The following is a 19339-nucleotide window of genomic DNA, read 5'->3' as shown; positions in this document are numbered from 1 at the left end:
GGTATGACTACGGAGGAGGAGACAACTGAATTAGGAACAACTGAGGGATTTACCTCAGATGTGACATCAACTGCTCCCTTAACAACAAATATCACTACCATTGGTATGTCTACCAAGGAGGAGACAACTGAATCAAGAACTACTGAGGGATTCACTTCAGACATTTTTTCAACTGGGCCTTCAACATCAGATATCACCACCAATGGTCTATCTACTAAGGAGGAGAAAACTGAATCGGGAACAACAGAAGAATTCACCTCAGATGTTTCATCAACTCTGTCATCAACATCAGATATCACTACTAATGGTCTGACTACCGAGGAGGAGACGACTGAGGGATTTACCTCAGATATGACATCTACTGCTCTACCAACATCAGATATCATAACCAATGATATGACTATGGAGGAGGAGACAACTGAATTAGGAACAACTGAGGAATTTACTTCAGATGTAAAATCAACTGCTCCCTTAACAACAGATATCACCACCATTGGTATGTCTACCGAGGAGGAGACAACTGAATCAAGAACTACTGAGGGATTCACTTCAGACATTACTTCAACTGGGCCTTCAACATCAGATATCACCACCGATGGTCTGACTACCGAGGAGGAGACAACTGAGGGATTAACCTCAGATATGACATCTACCGCTCTACCAACATCAGATACTACAACAAATGGTATGACTACGGAGGAAACAACTGATTTAGGAACAACTGAGGAATTTACTCCCTTAACAACAGATATCACCACCATTGGTATGTCTACCAAGGAGGAAACAACTGAATCAAGAACTACTGAGGGATTCACTTCAGACATTATTTCAACTGGGCCTTCGACATCAGATATCACCACCAATGGTCTATCTACTAAGGAGGAGAAAACTGAATCGGGAACAACAGAAGAATTCACCTCAGATGTTACATCAACTCTGTCGTCAACATCAGATATCACTACTAATGGTCTGACTACCGAGGAGGAGACGACTGAGGGATTAACCTCAGATATGACATCTACCGCTCTACCAACATCAGATATCATAACCAATGGTATGACTACGGAGGAGGAGACAACTGAATTAAAAACAACTGAGGAATTTACTTCAGATGTAACATCAACTGCTCCCTTAACCACAGATATCACCATCATTGGTATGTCTACCAAGGAGGAAACAACTGAATCAAGAACTACTGAGGGTTTAACTTCAGATATTACTTCAACTGGGCCTTCGACATCAGATATCACCACCAATGGTCTATCTACTAAGGAGGAGACAACTGAATCGGGAACAACAGAAGAATTCACCTCAAATGTTACATCAATTCTGCCGTCAACATCAGATATCACTACCATTGATATGTCTACCAAGGAGGAGACAACTGAATCAAGAACTACTGAGGGATTCACTTCAGACATTACTTCAACTGGGGCTTCAACATCAGATATCACCACCGATGGTCTGACTACCGAGGAGGGGACAACTGAGGGATTAACTTCAGATATGACATCTACCGCTCTACCAACATCAGATATCACAACAAATGGTATGACTACGGAGGAGGAGACAACTGAATTAAGAACAACTGAGGAATTTACTTCAGATGTAACATCAACTGCTCCCTTAACCACAGATATCACCATCATTGGTATGTCTACCAGGGAGGAAACAACTGAATCAAGAACTACTGAGGGTTTCACTTCAGATATTACTTCAACTGGGCCTTCGACATCAGATATCACCACCAATGGTCTATCTACTAAGGAGGAGACAACTGAATCGGGAACAACAGAAGAATTCACCTCAAATGTTACATCCATTCTGCCGTCAACATCAGATATCACTACCATTGATATGTCTACCAAGGAGGAGACAACTGAATCAAGAACTACTGAGGGATTCACTTCAGACATTACTTCAACTGGGGCTTCAACATCAGATATCACCACCGATGGTCTGACTACCGAGGAGGAGACAACTGAGGGATTAACTTCAGATATGACATCTACCGCTCTACCAACATCAGATATCACAACAAATGGTATGACTACGGAGGAGGAGACAACTGAATTAGGAACAACTGAGGAATTTACTTCAGATGTTACATCAGCTGCTCCTTTAACAACAGATATCACCACCATTGGTATGTCTACCAAGGAGGAGACAACTGAATCAAGAACTACTGAGGGATTCACTTCAGACATTACTTCAACTGGGCCTTCAACATCAGATATCACTACCAATGGTATGACTACAGAGGAGGAGACAACTGAATCGGGAACAACAGAAGAATTCACCTCAGATGTTACATCAACTCTGTCGTCAACATCAGATATCACTACTAATGGTCTGACTACCGAGGAGGAGACGACTGAGGGATTAACTTCAGATATGACATCTACTGCTCTACGAACATCAGATATCATAACCAATGGTATGACTACGGAGGAGGAGACAACTGAATTAGGAACAACTGAGGAATTTACTTCAGATGTAACATCAACTGCTCCCTTAACAACAGATATCACCACCATTGGTATGTCTACCGAGGAGGAGACAACTGAATCAGGAACAACTGAAGGATTCACTTCAGACATTACTTCGATTGGGCCGTCTACATCAGACATCACCACCAATGGTCTGACTACGGAGGAGACAACTGAATCAGGAACAACAGAAGGATTCACCTCAGATGTTATATCTACTCTGCCGTCAACATCAGATATCACTACCAATGGTATGACTACCGAGGAGAAGACAACTCAATCAAGGATAACAGAAGGATTCACTTCAGACATTACTTCAACTGCTCCCTTTACAAATATCACCACCATTGGTATGTCTACCGAGGAGGAGACAACTGAATCAAGAACTACTGAGGGATTCACTTCAGACATTACTTCAACTTGGCCTTCAACATCAGATATCACCACCTATGGTCTGACTACCGAGGAGGAGACAACTGAGGGATTAACCTCAGATATGACATCTACCGCTCTACCAACATCAGATATCACCACCAATGGTCTGACTACTGAGGAGGAGACAACTGATTTAGAAACAACTGAGGGATTCACTTCAGACATTACTTCGACTGGGCCGTCTACATCAGATATCACTACTAATGGTCTGACTACCGAGGAGGAGACAACTGAATCAGGAACAACAGAAGGATTCACTTCAGACGTTACTTCAACTGCTCCCTTAAAAACAAATAGCACCACCATTGGTATGTCTACCGAGGAGGAGACAACTGAATCAAGAACTACTGAGGGATTCACTTCAGACATTACTTCAACTGGGCCTTCAACATCAGATATCACTACCAATGGTATGACTACAGAGGAGGAGACAACTGAATCGGCAACAACAGAAGGATTCACCTCAGATGTTACATCAACTCTGTCGTCAACATCAGATATCACTACTAATGGTCTGACTACTAAGGAGGAGACGACTGAGGGTTTAACCTCAGATATGACATCAACTCTGCCGTCGAAATCAGATATCACTACTAATGGTCCGACTACCGAGGAGGAGACAACTGAATTAGGAACAACTGATGGATTCACCTCAGATATGACATCTACTACTCTACCAACAACAGATATCACAACCAATGGTCTATCTACTGAGGAGGAGACAACTAAATCGGGAACAACAGAAGAATTCACCTCAGATGTTACATCAATTCTGCCGTCAACATCAGATATCACTACCAATGGTCTATCTACTGAGGAGGAGACAACTGAATCGGGAACAACAGAAGTATTCACCTCAGATGTTACATCAACTCTGCCGTCAACATCAGATATCACTACTAATGGTCTGACTACCAAGGAGGAGACAACTGAGGGATTAACCTCAGATATGACATCTACCGCTCTACCAACATCAGATATCACAACCAATGGTATGACTACAGAGGAGGTGACAACTGAATTAGCAACAACTGAGGGATTAACCTCAGATGTGACATCAACTGCTCCCTTAACAACATATATGGCACTTAGAGAGAGAGAGAGAGAGAGAAGCAGTTTTGAGAATGTGTCACATTTAATATATGTCATTCCCAAAGACACACAGCAACTGCTAATCAAGTAAAGTAAGCGCAGACATTTTGAATAAAGGCATTTAGTTCTGTATTAGTACATATTACATTTACTTTTTTCCTTCGGGAACAACTTTAGAATCAACACCTGAAACAACAGCTGGAAGTACAACAACTACAACACCTGGAACAACACAAATGCCAAACAGCAATTGATAACCATGTACAAAATATGCACATAAATCTTGAATAAATATGTATAGGTTCTTTAGTTTTGAGTTTAACATTTATTTTTATCCCTCAGGAAAAATACCGGGAACCACACCAACTACTCCTCCACCAGAACTCTATTTCCCTTATAGAGCTTCTAACCAGCAAACAGCTTTCGAGACTGCTGCACTCGATTTCATGACTGTGGAAATAGAAACTGGAATACCTATAGGCGAGAATTCATTGTACTCCTTCGTGACGGTAAGCTCAACTTCTCATTCCTCTTCAATCAAGCCTCATTCAAATATGAAGCGGTTGTAATGACGCATGTAAAGCTTGACCCGCGCTTTAAACTTATGTGAAGTCTGACTGAATAGAATAACATTGATTACTATTGGATATGGAACACTAATGAATTCCTATCCTTTGACTTGAGCATAAACTGTCTCGAAATAGATTCTTCCTTGAAATAATACCTCCGGTTTTGTAGTTCTTTTTCTTCTTCTTTTTTGTTGTTGTTTTGTTTGGATAAGTTTTATTTGCAATTCACATTGTCACAAAAGATAACCTCAAAATAAATACATATTTTTCACTTCAAAGATACAGAGACATGATTGAATAAAATGGAAAATCTCCTAAAATGACATTGAGTAAGATTTTAATTATGCTATACAGATACTATTCCATATTTTCTTATGGAATTCTAAACGGTTGAGTTTAAAAGATAGCATGCGTTCTGTTTTTTTCTAATTGTATTCCAGAAAATTGGAGGGATTTAAATAAAGGAACGATGTCTTGACATTTACATAAAAAGATAAAATATTTTCCATATAATATAATGTTTACCAGATAAAAGTATTCTCCTACTAATGTTCCAAAGTAAATTTCTATACGTGATAATCTAATGAGTCACATCTTTTTAGAAATCAAGCCAACTGTACAGATCATTCCAGAATCTTGAGACAAAAAGGCATTCAAAAAATAAATGAATTATTGTTTGTTCATTTTGATTAAACATTTATATTTTGATCAAAATTTCAGATTTTATACAAGAAGGAATTCGTAGCAATTTTCTTATGAATACATTTGAATTGAAAATTTCTAAATTTGTTATATATTAAAACGAAACCTCCATACTTCGTCGACTGATAATTATAGTGACAGATAATTTTCCCATTTGAGTTGTTGATCTGTTTCTGACAAAGCAATAGTATAACTACGTAAAAAGGTAGAGTAACAAAGTTTTAAAACTTGTTTGTGCTTAAGGAAATTGTGAAATCGGTCATCATGTGGTTCACTTCATTCATTTTTCCATAGATTGGCTCCTTATTTCCTTTTTCAGTTTATTCGGAGTGTTGGCTCAGTCAGTAGAGCGTCCGCATTACAACCGGGGGGTCATGGGTTCGAACCCCGGCCGCGTCATACAAAAAGACGTTAAAAGATAGGAGTTGATGCTACCTTGTTTGGCGTTCAATAATAAGGGATAGAGCAACGTCGATCTGTCGCTGCTCGGTGGCTGCCCGGCTCACGATCAATTGGGCAAAAAGAATTTCCGTTTCGGATTAACTTAATAAAATTTGGAGTGGACATAAGAGATTAAGAGATTATTATTATTTGGGATGGTAGATATAAGTGAATTATATATTGTTCTTCTTTTTTTCTTGTATTCGCTGGTTGTTTTCAAAGTTAACGTAAACTCAGAATCATTGCTGAACTTGAATGATTTTTAAGGGTTATAGACAGCTCGGAGATCTCATGTATCAACAAATTATCCCAAAATATCCACACATTTTTTTTTTTAGATATTGAGAAGCCGAGCTTTGTGTATTTTAGAATAATCACTGCCAAAGTTATAAAGGCAGCTTTGGCTACCTAGGTACATAACTGAAAGCCTATATTGCCATTTATTAATTGAGCTTCCCTTATATTGTCCGACTTCTGTTTTCTGATCATTTTTGTGTTCTACTCAAATGAATGCAAGACGTGAAGCTTCAGTATGTACTGTATTTGCTGCTATATTATTCGATTGTGTAGTACCGACCATTATTATCATTATTGTTATTATATACTGCGCTTTTCCAGAGCGGCCCAAAGCGCTTACAACAAGAAGAATCCTACATAAAAAATGAGAATGAAAACTTACAGAATCCTAAACATCTGGATTAAAAAAAGAAATATTTGTTAAGTCCCTTTTTAAATAAAGAGGCAGATGGTGATTGCCTGAGTATTAAAGATAGTCTATTCCAATATTTAGATGCAGTTATAGTGAAAGTCCTATCTCCAGGTAGTTTCCGTGTGATGTTGTATGTAAGACGGAGTGGGTCACTGTAGGCTCGTAGATGCCTGCGAGGGGTGTATAGGGTCAAACAATCATGTAGGTATTAAGGGGCCTGTTTATTAAGGGATTTATAGACTAAAACAAGTAATTTAAAAACGATACGATGTCTTACAGGAAGCCAATGAAACAAGTCAAGGAGTGGTTTAGGAGAGTGAGATCTCGTAACCTGATAAATAAGCCGGGCTGCATAATTTTAAGTCGTTGGATACGATCTAATTGAGTACAGGGATAGTGGAAAGAAGGCCATTGCAGTAATCTAAACGAGACAGAACTAGAGAACGAATTACATTGTTTCAGGCGGATTGATTTATGTATATTCTTATTCAAGAAATGTTCCTTAAAAGAAAAATTGCAGTAGTACATATTTGAGAGACGCGATCTGACATTGACATTTCTCTATCCAAGAGTACGCCTAGATTCTTAACAGTGAAGGGCTTATGAATACATTACCAACTTTTAACTTAAGATCTGGTAGATTGCGTTAACTGTGAGGAGAGGCTACTACAAATAATTATTACATCTTCGTCTTCGAGTCACTCAAATTCAATTTATTAACTAACATCCAATTTACAATATCTGAAATGCAATATCTTTTTCATTTGTTTTTCTTTTGATAATTTCAGGCCACAACAACAGGAGTTATCCAGTTTTCTAAGCAACGTCCTACAAGAATGATACTCAATCAATTCACAAATCCTTCAAGATTCGATATAATAGATCAATACGTATCAGATCCTGCTGTTGCCGTGTTTGGGGCACCTGTTGACGCTTATATCGGCAGCCCGAGCATATATCATGAGGTATGTATGCAGCCCGAGTATATATCATGAGGTATGTATGTGGGCCGAGTATATACCATGACGTATTTATGCTGCACGAGTATTTATCATGAGGTATGTATACGGCACGAGTATTTATCATGAGGTATGTATGCGGCACGAGTATATATCCTGAGGTATTTATGCAGCCCGAGTATATATCACGACGTATTTATGCGGCACGAGTATTTATCATGAGGTATGTATGCGGCACGAGCAGACCCAGAATCAACGGGAAAGAGAATGTCAAGAACTGGAGTGGACTAAAACTGCAATAGTGCACCAGAATGGCAGAAGAAATGTTGCAATCAACCTCTGAACCGGGAGAAGATACTTAGATAGATTTATGCAGCCTGAGTATATATCATGAGGTATGTATGCAGCCTTGCTATAACATGAGGTATGTATGCAGCACGATTATATATATTTAGGTATGTATGCAACACAAATAATTATCATGAGGTATATATGCATCTCGAGTATATATTATCAGGTATGCATGCAGCCTGAGTATTTATCATGAGGTATGTATATATGCATCTAGAGTATATATTATCAGTTATCTCTTATCAGGTACCTCTTTGTGCCACACAAATAATCTCTCTGCCACACAAATAATCTCTCTTCATTCATGGGACAGCCATACCAAAAGGCTTCCAGATTATTGAACTGTCGTATTAAGGTTATGGAATTGCAAAACCATTACATATGCACAATTTCACGTGTGGCAAACGAGCAACCGTGTAGATGTGCTAAGTGATTTTTGCCATTTTGAAATTTTACCAAAACATGAACAATACTTAGTCTCAAACAGCTGCACATCGCTGATTATTACAAAATGTTGAGTACCAACAAATTACTATTGGTAATGATACCTACAATGCCAAATTGATTCAATTTTACGTATGACATTATTGAAACAAAATTGAGATGAGTTTTATTTTTTCTTCCCACTTCGGATCCTAATAAGTTTTTTTGTTTTTGAATCAAGTAAATTGGAGATCCTGTACGAAATCTTAACATTACTGAGGCAGCATAATTGTTAGATATTTAGAAAACTTGTTTATAAACATTTATTGGCATAAATTACATCTATTTTCAGGTGGAGCAAAGTGTGATTGTAAAAACCTAGTCTGTTTGTTTATAACGTAAGTTGTCATGTTTTTCAAGGTGTTCGAAAGCAGCACCGATGCAGGATTTTTCTCAGCCCTGAGGAACAGACTGAGAACATTAGAGGCAAGTCCATGGGGCGCGGATAACAATGACGTCATTGATACGCTTAGCACTGCTGTGATGTTTACATGGAAGGACTTTCAACCCCCCGGTTCAATTCCTGGGGAAGAGGTATGATGATTCGATCATTAGTCAAATTTAATGTTACGAATTTCATGCAAAGATCATACAAAGGTTATCAAAGGTTCAAAGAAGTTCCTCTTCTTTTCAGAAACAACCTTTTATCTTACACCTGTCACTTCTGTGTTATTGCTTCAAATACGTTTAAATTGATTTTGATATTTATTGACTCAATGGCATATTTGTAAACTTATACCCCCCTCCCTTTACTCTCTTTCTCTCTGTTTCTATCGATCTGGCTTATTCTTTTCAATATACATTTACTCGACATTGCAGTTGTTGACGTACCAGGCCATAGTATTTACTAACGGAGCAAGAACAGGCGTACTGATGTTCTATGAGCAAGGTAGTTTCAGCTGGGATCCCCAATCCAAGGCGGTTCCAGTTAGGATTGGTTACAACTCTAGGTATGCATGGGTGAACCGGTTTCAAGAATCCGATCTTAACGAAAGCTACAAACCAGACCAGTCTATTGGATCACAGTCGGGGACTCAGGTATATACAGTAAATTATATGATATTGAATGGCCTTCAGTCGGTCCAGGGTATATACAATATACTGATCAAGCATAATACATTCCAGCTCGGTATGATGGTCTAAGTATTCATTTGCAAGCAAGCGAGCAAAAGTTATACAAATTGTGAGATCGCAGTGCAAAAAATGACATGTTGTAAAGAGAAGAACAAAACCATGTTCGGTTTTAAGCACAATCCAAGTCGCTATAAATTAGGGGCGCATGCTATGAAGAAGGGTCAAAGGGAACATTTATCAGGAGGGGATGAATAGGACATGTTTCATTAAAAAAGGCTATTGATAATGAGTGGAAATGTGGCACTTCTCGCACTTAAAAAGGGGGCACTCACCAAGGTTTAAGGGGGTAACTTATGAGAATGAAAAAGGGTATCTATCAGATTTGTATAGAGGCATTGGTCATTGATCTTATTAAAAATGAAAAGAGGTACCTATCACATTTTAATAGGGGCATTTATCAAAGATGGAAAGGGTCATTTATGAGAATGGGAGGGGGCTATCATTTAAAAAGAAAATGGGCACGTGTCAACGGAAAAGTGGTACATATCAGATTTTAATAGGGCATTTAGCAGAGGTGTGACCCGTTCGAGCCTGTATACATATCCAAATTATTTCTCTTTTGTAATTGCAGGGAATACTAATTTACAGACTCGACAACAACCCAAGCACGTTCGTTAACTCAGCACTGTTTTGCTCTAACTGGTACACGGACGACAAAGCCACCCTGTGGCCATCGTTGGAATTACGAATTTCATTTACACCTCCATGTCCGTGTTCTGCTTGGCAGGCCGTATTTGATCGTAGATATGGTTTCTGCAGATATTTGTTTGACCAATCAGAGCTGTCTGTGCAGAATAGTATTTTCTTTGGTAAGTTTGCACACATTCTCCAGTATACTGTTCATTTGCTTTCAAAGGCGCAGTTTGACTTCTCCCTGTGTCACTCGTACACAGCATTTTTAAACCGGCGTACTAAGGCTGTGTAAAACTACACAGATACATCGCTAACGAATACAATATTTTCAATACAAATTTGCATCGGCTAGGTTTAAGCGTTGGTCACATCCCACCGTGCGTGTTTTTACTCCGTACGGTTTTGGGGGAGGCCACGGCCGCCACGTTTTTTGAAAACGTAGGGAGGGAGTGGCAAAGGCAGGGAGTGAGTACCGGCAAAGCACGTCACACGCACGGTGTAAGTACGTGGCCCGTACGCCACGCCTGGCCTAGAGCGGTTGCGTACATCGTACGTTGCGCACGTGGTAAGTGCGTTGTACGTGCTTACAACGTGCTTACTACGTGCTTACAACGTACGGTCTCCGTGCGGTTACCACGTTATCTTACGGAGGCCGTACTTACACGTGCTGCTCACGTACGGTGTCCTTACTCACTCGCACGTTGTAATTGCGTGCACGTACGAAGAACTTGGTGAGTCGGGGTATGTCGAAGTATATAGGACGACATTCCCATTTTCTCTAGAAGTCCCAGCTGCTGCTGCCTCCTCATGATGCCGCCCATTCCACCGCAGAGACTCCGGGTTATGATGCTGCAAGAACACATTCAAGTGGCAGCGCATGAGCACGACGTGGTATTACTTGCCTTGATACGGGAGAGAGAGAGGCAACAGAGATGCCGACGCAGGAGATGGTGGGTTCGCCCATGGATCGAGAGGAGGAAGCTTTTCGGGCAGTACGAAACGTTGTTCCAAGAGCTAGAGCGTGAATCGCGGGGGGACTATGTCGAAAACATCCGAATGGACCCCAATCTCTTCGCCGAGCTCCTGCTCCGAGTGACCCCTCGAATCACCAAGTGCCCAAGGTGTGTGTCTTCATTTCTGCCATAACAAATTCTTGGTTTTGCTTTGTATTTGCTTTAAAATTTACGACTTCCGGGTGGCACACAACAGCATATCCACGTTCGTGCCGGAGGTCTGCACCGCCATCTACAAGGAACATAAGGAGGAGATGTTCAACATGCCCTCCACACAGGACGAGTGGAAAGCCGTCGCCAGCCAGTTTGGAACGCGATGGAACTTTCACCACTGTTATGGGGCGATCGATTGGAAATATATCGCCATCAAGAAGCCCAATAAAAGTGGATCGCTCTATTACATTATTATAAGCGCTTCTGTTCTGTGGTGCTCCTGGCCATCGTGGATGCTAACTATTCCTTCTTGTGGTGCAAGGTGGGGGCAAACGGCTCTTCCTCAGACGCACGCGTGTTAAACGAGTCCACCCTCCGGGAGGCACTGGAGGATAACACCATTGGATTCCCAGCACCGGATCCACTTCCAGGCGACGACCGGAACTTTCCCTACTTCATCGTAGGCGATGATGCTTTTCCCCTGCGAAAGTGGCTCTTGAAGCCATACAGTCGCCGTGCCATGACCCACAAAGAGAGCGTGATGAACTATCGGACCTCTCGGGCCCGTCGGGTTGTGGAGAACGGCTTCGGGATATTGGCTCACCGGTGGCGGTGCCTACTCACCACCCTGCTGTTGGAGCCTGACACAATTGGCTGCGAAAGCGCCGGCCCGGACTACAGGACCTTAATTTGGACCACGAGGATGAGGATGGCAACGTGGTCCCCGGGGCCTGGAGGGAGGATGTGCAGATGACCGAACCCAACCAGATGGTCGGCCAACGGGCCTCAAGGGAAGGGAAAACCCTGGGAAACTTTTCGAAGAAGACCAGATTGACATAGAAGAACTCAACCAGGCGCTGCTCCTGTTTCGCCGAGTACGAGCAGTTGGCCTTTTCCTTTGTCACACCCTTTTCATGTGACCCCTTCTCCGATCCACCAGCAGCACCCTCCTCATGATCAGACGCTATGGCGTCACCATCTGACTCTTTTTCGCTCCTCCTCTCCTCTTCCTCTCTGGCCCTCTCATCTTCCGCGGCCCGTTTCTGTTGGGCCTCTCTGGCCTTCTTATCCGCTGCCTTTTGAGCTGCAGATGCAGCTGACCCCTTATTCTGTGTCTTCTTCGGCGCCATCTTGGAGACGAAATGTTGGCACTCTTCCGTCGGCTCGGCTTTTGTATACTGCATAACGTGCGTTGTAAGTGCGGAGCACGTGCTTACTCGGTACGGTCCACGTGAGTTCTGCGTGCTCATTAGAAAGTTAAACTGGGGAAGTGGCGAGTAAGCACGGACCACGCGCTTATCACGTGCGCAGCACGCACGTGCTAAGTGCGCCTTCCGTAGAGCAAGTGATCGTGGGAAACAAATTTAAAAACGCACGGAGTCAGCGCGTTGTGCGCTCGTTGGCAGTACCGGGCACGCACGTCACGCGCACTGGGGGTGAATCAGTAGCCCGAACGCAGCGAAAGTTCCTCGTGCACTAAAAGTGCTACGGTGTGTCTGCGTGCTCCCAAATCCGTACGGAGACGGTACTCACCACGTACCGATACCCAAATTTTGCCCACGTTTTTGCACGTAGACAGCACGCACTTGCAAGTACGGCGGGATGTGACCACCGCATAGCCATCATTTTTCAAGCTAGGTACCAGGCTATTGTTATTATAATTTTTTTTTTATTTACTGATTACATTATTATTATTATTATTGTTATAGGTTTTCCCGCCCAACTTCGTAAACTTAGCATCCGAATTAACGTTACGTTCATTCAAGTTCGTGCGAAATTTAATGACTATGTAGATCAACATTTAAAAAGCTAATTGCGTCATTCAATTTGATTTAGTAGCATGCGATTTCATACTCTTGTCACGGAGACGTGCAAAACGAGCATTTAATTTAGAAAAGCGTGCAAAGAGCATTCTAATTGGCGCCGGACAGACGGTGGTATTTCTTCGTGCATTCAATTTCGTGATTAGGCATACATATGTGAGAATTGTGCATTGCTTTTCGTTTGATGTTAATTTGTTACTTTACTGTTTGAATTATTTTATGCAAAGTTTACTTGGAGGAATGACATGCGTATTCTTTCTCTCATTACACAGGTAACTGTCCCCAGAGAAGGTGCACAATTTGTGACTTCTCTTCTAAGCACAAGCTATATATATACAGATCTTTGACAGAGATAAAGTTCAGGTTTAATAAACATGGACATGATGGAAACAAAATACAATAATGGATAAAGAAAAGTATGAAAAGAAAAAAAAAGAAAAGAAAAGAAAAGAAAAAAGAAAGAAAAGAAAATAAAGAAAGATCACCTACTCAATCAAGATTGATAAAAACAAACCATTTTTAAAATAACCCCTATTAAGGCATTGATAATGAAAAATATAAAGATATAAATAAAGAGATGTTTCAACAAAAATAAAGAATGTCGAAAAAAGAGAAAACATAAACTGTAATATAAATATATCAGACAAATAAGAAGATTGCATTTGTGAAATCATGTCAGAAAAGATCATAGAGAAAAAGAATAAATACTATGATTATGAGGTCTAGTTTTAATTTGAATGACCCGATTGCGAAAGAGGTTGCCCATAGACGAAAATGAAACCGCAATTCGCCATAGAATTCACCTCCCACTCAACATTGGCGAAATTGAATGACCCTTTAATACGCATTTCCAAATTGACTGAACCAAGCTTTAATTTGAATGTGCATGTTTAGAAAAATCGATGACTCGAAACGAAATTGAATGCAACAAGTTTAAAAATGAAACAGGTGAGCAATGAGTGGAGACAAATTGCTCGAACATGAATGCACGTTAAAGAAATTGATTGTTGCTTATACGAAATTGGCCGGGAAAACATATATTAAAGGCCAAAGTTTTGGTATGGGGTCATGAATTTGGTTCAAATGAACTTATTGGAAGCATATGCGATCCTACAATATTCAGTGATCGTTGTCGCGGTTGAAATCGAGTCTAAAGTTATGAATTTGTAAATAATAAACTCTTTATGTTGTTTAGCTCTCTCTCTCTCTCAAGGTCATGATATTAATTAAGCGATAGAACAATGTTTCTTCACTTAAATCGACCGATTAGCTATTTCCGTTTGGAAATTATATATCAAATCTACATATTCTTAAATTTGCATGGTCGCAGCTACCATTGTACTGCCGTAGGCGCTATTTGAAATTTATCGAAATTTCCCGGGAGCACCGGTAATTTGTTATATTCATTTTTTTCTCAAAAGCAGAAATGTTTTAGGGTCTAATTTTTCTAATGCTTATAATACATCCACAGGGGCATCCAAATAAATCAAATTTGTGAAGAAACACTATCCGACAAATTTTCCAAAACTTTGTATTACCTTTAATATAATTATATTTGTAAGTCGTCATCATTGTTTTAAATAGTATTACTATAACATTATAATGTTTTTATTATAATTGTTATTTTAAGTACTGATATCATTATCATTATTATTATTAATCACTGTTTTTTTAATTGTCATTATTATCATCGCATGATCCGAACTACACTTTATCTTCATCAAGGTTTCATATTCCCATACTGCCAACAACACCGATGGCTGTTTTTCGGGGGTGGCTACAGGTGTACGTACTTCTTTGGGCTTCTACCTGGCTACGTAATCGACTTATGGTGGAGTTCTCATTATGAAGCGTATACCTCCTCCTATCAACAGTGGCTTGGTAAGGAGGAATTACACAGTTGTATTTTATATGATTTTTGTTTAATTACCTTAACGCCTCGTTCAGATATCAGGCGGTATTAATAAAGAGAGTGTAAATACACTGCATATGTTGTAGCTCAGACAATACTCGTAGTTGTAGATTCATTAATTTCCAGCTTATACAAATTATTTTTAAAAATGAAGACAAAAACGAATGATTTTTAAGTGCAAAGAAACAAAACCTTAGTTACCACTTCATATCTGGACCATCTTGCTCATGATATCTAAGTGGTGATAGTAGCTAATGGAATTAGAAGAATAATTACTATTTATACTGCTACTAGCGCTACTAATACTGCTGCTACTACTACTACTTCTACTACGCCTACGACTATTACTACTTTATAATACTACTACCACTACTGCAATTAATTGTCTGTATTTTTTTTCATTAAAATATATTTAATCAGGAAAACATGAATCAGATATGCATTGTAGATTTTTTTTTTTTAATTTGTTTTACTTTATTGTCCTGAACAGAATAAAAATGTAGTAGACGGATAAATAGATAATGAATATCACTAAAGCTAACAAGTAAAGGTTAAAAACAGTATCAAACTTACATATGAGAATAATATGCATTAAAAGTAGTAAAAAGCACAAAATAATTAACAAAAAACGACAATGTGATATTTAAAATCAACAGCGGAAAAGCATCAAATCACTTTAATAAAAGGCATTGAAATATCACCAAAAAGATTAAAAGAGGAGAAAAGATACAAGGAAATTGGTATAAAGTAGAGAAGAAAAGAGAGAAAGAAAGAAAGAGAAGGAGAGGGGGAAGGGCGAGAGAGAGAGAAAGAAAGAAATAAGCCGCGTCAAGAGCAGTATAGGAATCGGCATTGTATCACACAGGTTTTAAAAAAAATTGTCGATGTACATACGTTTAACACTGATAATAACCTCCTACTACTGGTAGCCTACGACTACTACTACTACTACAACTGTTACTACTGCTGCTACTACTACTACTACTACTACTATACTAACAACTAGCTACTACAACTACTACTGGTACTACTCTACTACAGCTACTACTGCTACTAATACGCTACTACTACTACTCTACTATTGTTACTACTACTACTACTGCTACTGGTACTAATACGCATACGACTATTACTGATAATACTTTATAATATTATTACCATTACTGCAATTAATGCTGATCCTATAATCCTACTAATGGTACTACTGCTACTACTTCTACTACTACTTCTACTACTACTACTACTACTAGCTAATACGACTACTATTGGTACTACTCTACTACTGCTACATCTACTCCTACTACTTGTACTATTTCAACTACTACTTCTACTATTACTACTACTACTACGCCTACGACTATTACTACTTCTAATTTCTAATACTACATGTACTACTGCAAGTAATACCGATAATATACTTCTACTACTGGTACTACTACTATTACTATTACTACTAATACTTATATTACTACCATACTCTTATAACTATGCCTTCTAATAGTACTGCTACTACTACTACTACTACTACTACTACTCTACTACTGCTTCTACTACCACTACTAATATTGCTTCTGCTACTACTACTAGCTGGTTTGGCTCCATAACTCCAGAGCCTTGTTTATAGGGCAATTACTAAAAAAAGGGCAACATTTCTGCAAATAATGCATGACCATATTGTTTGATGCAGGGAATTCAGTTATCCTTAAAACCCTAAATTGGTTACACATTGATAGCTGGGTTCAAGAATGAGACAACGCTTCTACCCATGTATAATGTTTTCAGAGACTTTATGTATTATTAGAACAATGTAGCAACAGAAAGATAAATGTGTTTTGTTGTCAATTCGTGGAACAACATGTTTTGAAAGGAATAATCAATTTAACTTTTTTGTTCATACAGCAAATGACGTGCTCCCAAGGTATCACTGCTGCCAAGTAGCTGATGGAGATTTCTGTGATATGTACGAGGAAAGACGCCCTCCTTCGACATGCTCACGATATAGACCTCCGCGAATTGGTAAGCTCTTTATATTTTGTTTCAAAAATGTCTTTTGTTGAAAATAATTATCAGTATTAAAGCAAGCTTCACGGTGAGCAAAATTCCTAAAATGCTAGAAAAAAGGCGTATCATTGTCGTTTTTTATGCAGTTATAATGTGTTTTAAACACGCGATGCACAAACCTCATCAATGTAAGTAGCTACAAAACGGACATAGAACAGAAGATTTTTCGTAGAAAAAAACAGCGGTTCTAAATCATGGAATGCCACAGTAACCATAAATGATGACAAAATAGCGAGAAAACAGCTGTTAAAAAAGACAAAATACCGAGAACAACAGAATCCTGAATAGAGCTCTCTGTCCTTGTGATTTTCATATCTGGAAACATGCAAGCCATCTTGTCAAAGAATGGTAGGCCTTAATCAGGAAGTCTCGACAATATGAAATTATAAATACTGAGTTGTTGCGATCTTAAGGATAACTCAAGGGTTCAATAGCTCAATTTAAGGAATTGAGAACTTCGTTGTAAAGCAAATGATGCATGTTCTTATTCTTTCAATGCAGGATATAAACGCTCTCGTAAATGTTGTCTATGAGCTTCCCATACGAAGCCGCATAACCAGACCCAACTTAAGTGCGGATAGATAGTATATAGATATAATATTAAAACTTATTTGTATACATCATTTCCCGCCCCCCCCCCCCCCCCACTTCGGGGTCGAAATGACCGCATGCGTTTTACCAAAATGTCCGGTAAAGGGGTACTTTTCGTGCAACAAAGTTTGGCCCGAGAATTGTAAAAAAAAAGGGGTGTATTTGACTTTTCACCCGGAGATTTCTTTAAAAAGGGGGTGATTTTTTTTCTTTCTCTCATCTCTTTGGACTCCTGAGAAATTATTCCGAATTTAGGGGGGTACATTGAGCATTTTTCCGGATTTAGGGGGGTCTCCAAGGCAGGAAAAGCCTGCGAAAACTCCGTGAAAGGAGGGTTCGGAAATATTGGTAGTCCTCAGATAGGGGGTGCTTTCAAAAAGAGGGAACAAGCATATGCGTATCCTAAATAACACTGAGTGGGGGGGGGGGGGGACATCATTTGTATACTATAAGTTATATTGTTGAGCACGATATGTTACTTGTATGACCACGCCAGCAACTGCCGTGGTTGTAACGCACCACGAACATGATGAAATATCGTCAAAGATTTCAACGAAGAGTGCAGTCGCTATTGACTGTGAATTCATCGGATGTGTAATGGGCATCAATGATAATTATCGTGATAATGATTATGATAATGATGATAATGATGATGACAATTTTTTTTACAGCATGGTTCTGGGGCGACCCCCACATCAATACATTGGATGGAAGAATGTATACTTTCAATGGTCTTGGGGAGTACACTATGTTGGAGTACAATAACAACGATACATTCGTTCTGCAGGCCAGGACTGGCAAAGCCTTCAATAATAGCAAGCCCATCGAAACAGGAACTGTCTTTACCGGATTCGCTGCTACACAGGGCATCACAGTGGTAAATCTCGGTTAACACTTGTTCAGATATGCAGCGATATAAATTGCATTGATTTTTGTTGTTTCTTTCTTGTATAATTGCGTAAAGATCAGAGTTGTATGTACGCTTTATTTTCTGTATCGTGAAACACATAGCTTGAGTGAGTACACACGTAAAACCTTTGGTGCAGCCAGATGCCATTCATTTCAACTTATAGACAAAACACTGTGGGTAACTGTGTCATATCTAAACAAGCTTTTAAGGTTAAACCTGTATCTAAAGACTGCTAGAAAGAAACAGCAACAATTGTATTTGTAGCCGGATGATCCTTATTGACATGTTCCTTTAGTATGTTTTTCAAAGAAAAACAGTGGAACCTTGATAATTATACAGAAACTAGATCAAGGGAGACAATAATTGCAGTCTCTGTAGACAGGACAGGTCTTTATTGACAAGTTCTTTTAGTATGTATTTGAAACATAAATTAATAGAAAATTTACTTATAGATCGGGAAAAGGAGATAATGAATTATCGCTCTCACCAATAACTTTAAATACAGACCGTGAGGGGGAAACAACGAATTTCCGGTATCGCCAATCATAAACAAAATGTATACTTCCAAATGTTCGGATGTACGTATACTCGTGGACGTAATTTCGATCCACTTCTATAGTTGACGTAACATTCATGTGCATTGCACGTAAGTACATGTACGTGTCGAATAGCTGTCCCAGGTTGCTTAGTTTTAGTGACGGCATCAACGGAAAACAAGAGAAAGATACTTCAAATCATATCTACGACCAGTTTGAATTAAACAATGAAAGGTCATTCTTGTAACTTCAACAAATGACAAGCTTAACTTTGGATTACCCGACCAAAACTTAGGCAAAGGAACCATATATTGAATCCCGTCTGTTGGTATTTTAGAAGGTT

At 39.4% G+C, this 19339-nt stretch overlaps 3 protein-coding genes across 3 annotated transcripts in view; all 3 read left to right on the top strand.

The window, feature by feature from the left end:
* The first annotated feature begins 3 nt into the window (after positions 1–3).
* LOC115925247 (papilin-like) lies at positions 4–4107 on the top strand. Its single transcript, XM_030988877.1, has 3 exons — positions 4–967; positions 1142–1812; positions 2008–4107. Exons 1-3 carry the CDS (start codon positions 4–6, stop codon positions 4105–4107), a joined length of 3735 nt encoding a protein of 1244 aa, XP_030844737.1.
* A 4328-nt stretch (positions 4108–8435) lies between these two features.
* Positions 8436–9373, top strand: LOC115925246. Its single transcript, XM_030988876.1, has 2 exons — positions 8436–8764; positions 9050–9373. The coding sequence occupies exons 1-2, from the start codon at positions 8579–8581 to the stop codon at positions 9371–9373; spliced, it is 510 nt and encodes a 169-aa protein (XP_030844736.1). The 5' UTR covers positions 8436–8578.
* Positions 9374–9938: 565 nt separating this feature from the next.
* Positions 9939–19339, top strand: part of LOC105443580 (mucin-like protein) — a 33459-nt gene continuing 24058 nt past the window's right edge. The window contains exons 1-4 of the mRNA XM_030989604.1: positions 9939–10173; positions 14712–14867; positions 16798–16914; positions 18222–18427. Of these exons, the coding sequence (XP_030845464.1) occupies positions 16857–16914; positions 18222–18427 (264 nt within the window). The 5' untranslated portion in view covers positions 9939–10173; positions 14712–14867; positions 16798–16856. The remainder of the gene's footprint in view (positions 10174–14711; positions 14868–16797; positions 16915–18221; positions 18428–19339) is intronic.

This window comes from Strongylocentrotus purpuratus, unplaced genomic scaffold, assembly GCF_000002235.5.
Source record: "Strongylocentrotus purpuratus isolate Spur 01 unplaced genomic scaffold, Spur_5.0 spur5_scaffold_18, whole genome shotgun sequence".
NCBI classification, from domain to species: Eukaryota; Metazoa; Echinodermata; class Echinoidea; order Camarodonta; family Strongylocentrotidae; genus Strongylocentrotus; species Strongylocentrotus purpuratus.
The sequence above is the reverse complement of the archived record's forward strand: the minus strand, read 5'-3'. Positions and strand labels throughout refer to the sequence as shown.

Bases quoted from the DNA above. Each gene is read 5' to 3' on its own strand.
- LOC115925246 (XM_030988876.1), top strand. From the start codon at position 8,579: ATGTTTTTCAAGGTGTTCGAAAGCAGCACCGATGCAGGATTTTTCTCA. The intron at 8,765-9,049 runs GTATGATGATTC...TCGACATTGCAG, and splicing joins GTTCAATTCCTGGGGAAGAG to TTGTTGACGTACCAGGCCAT.
- LOC115925247 (XM_030988877.1), top strand. From the start codon at position 4: ATGACTACGGAGGAGGAGACAACTGAATTAGGAACAACTGAGGGATTT. The intron at 968-1,141 runs GTCTGACTACCG...CCTTAACCACAG, and splicing joins ATCAGATATCACTACTAATG to ATATCACCATCATTGGTATG. The intron at 1,813-2,007 runs GTTACATCCATT...TCAGATATGACA, and splicing joins CAGAAGAATTCACCTCAAAT to TCTACCGCTCTACCAACATC.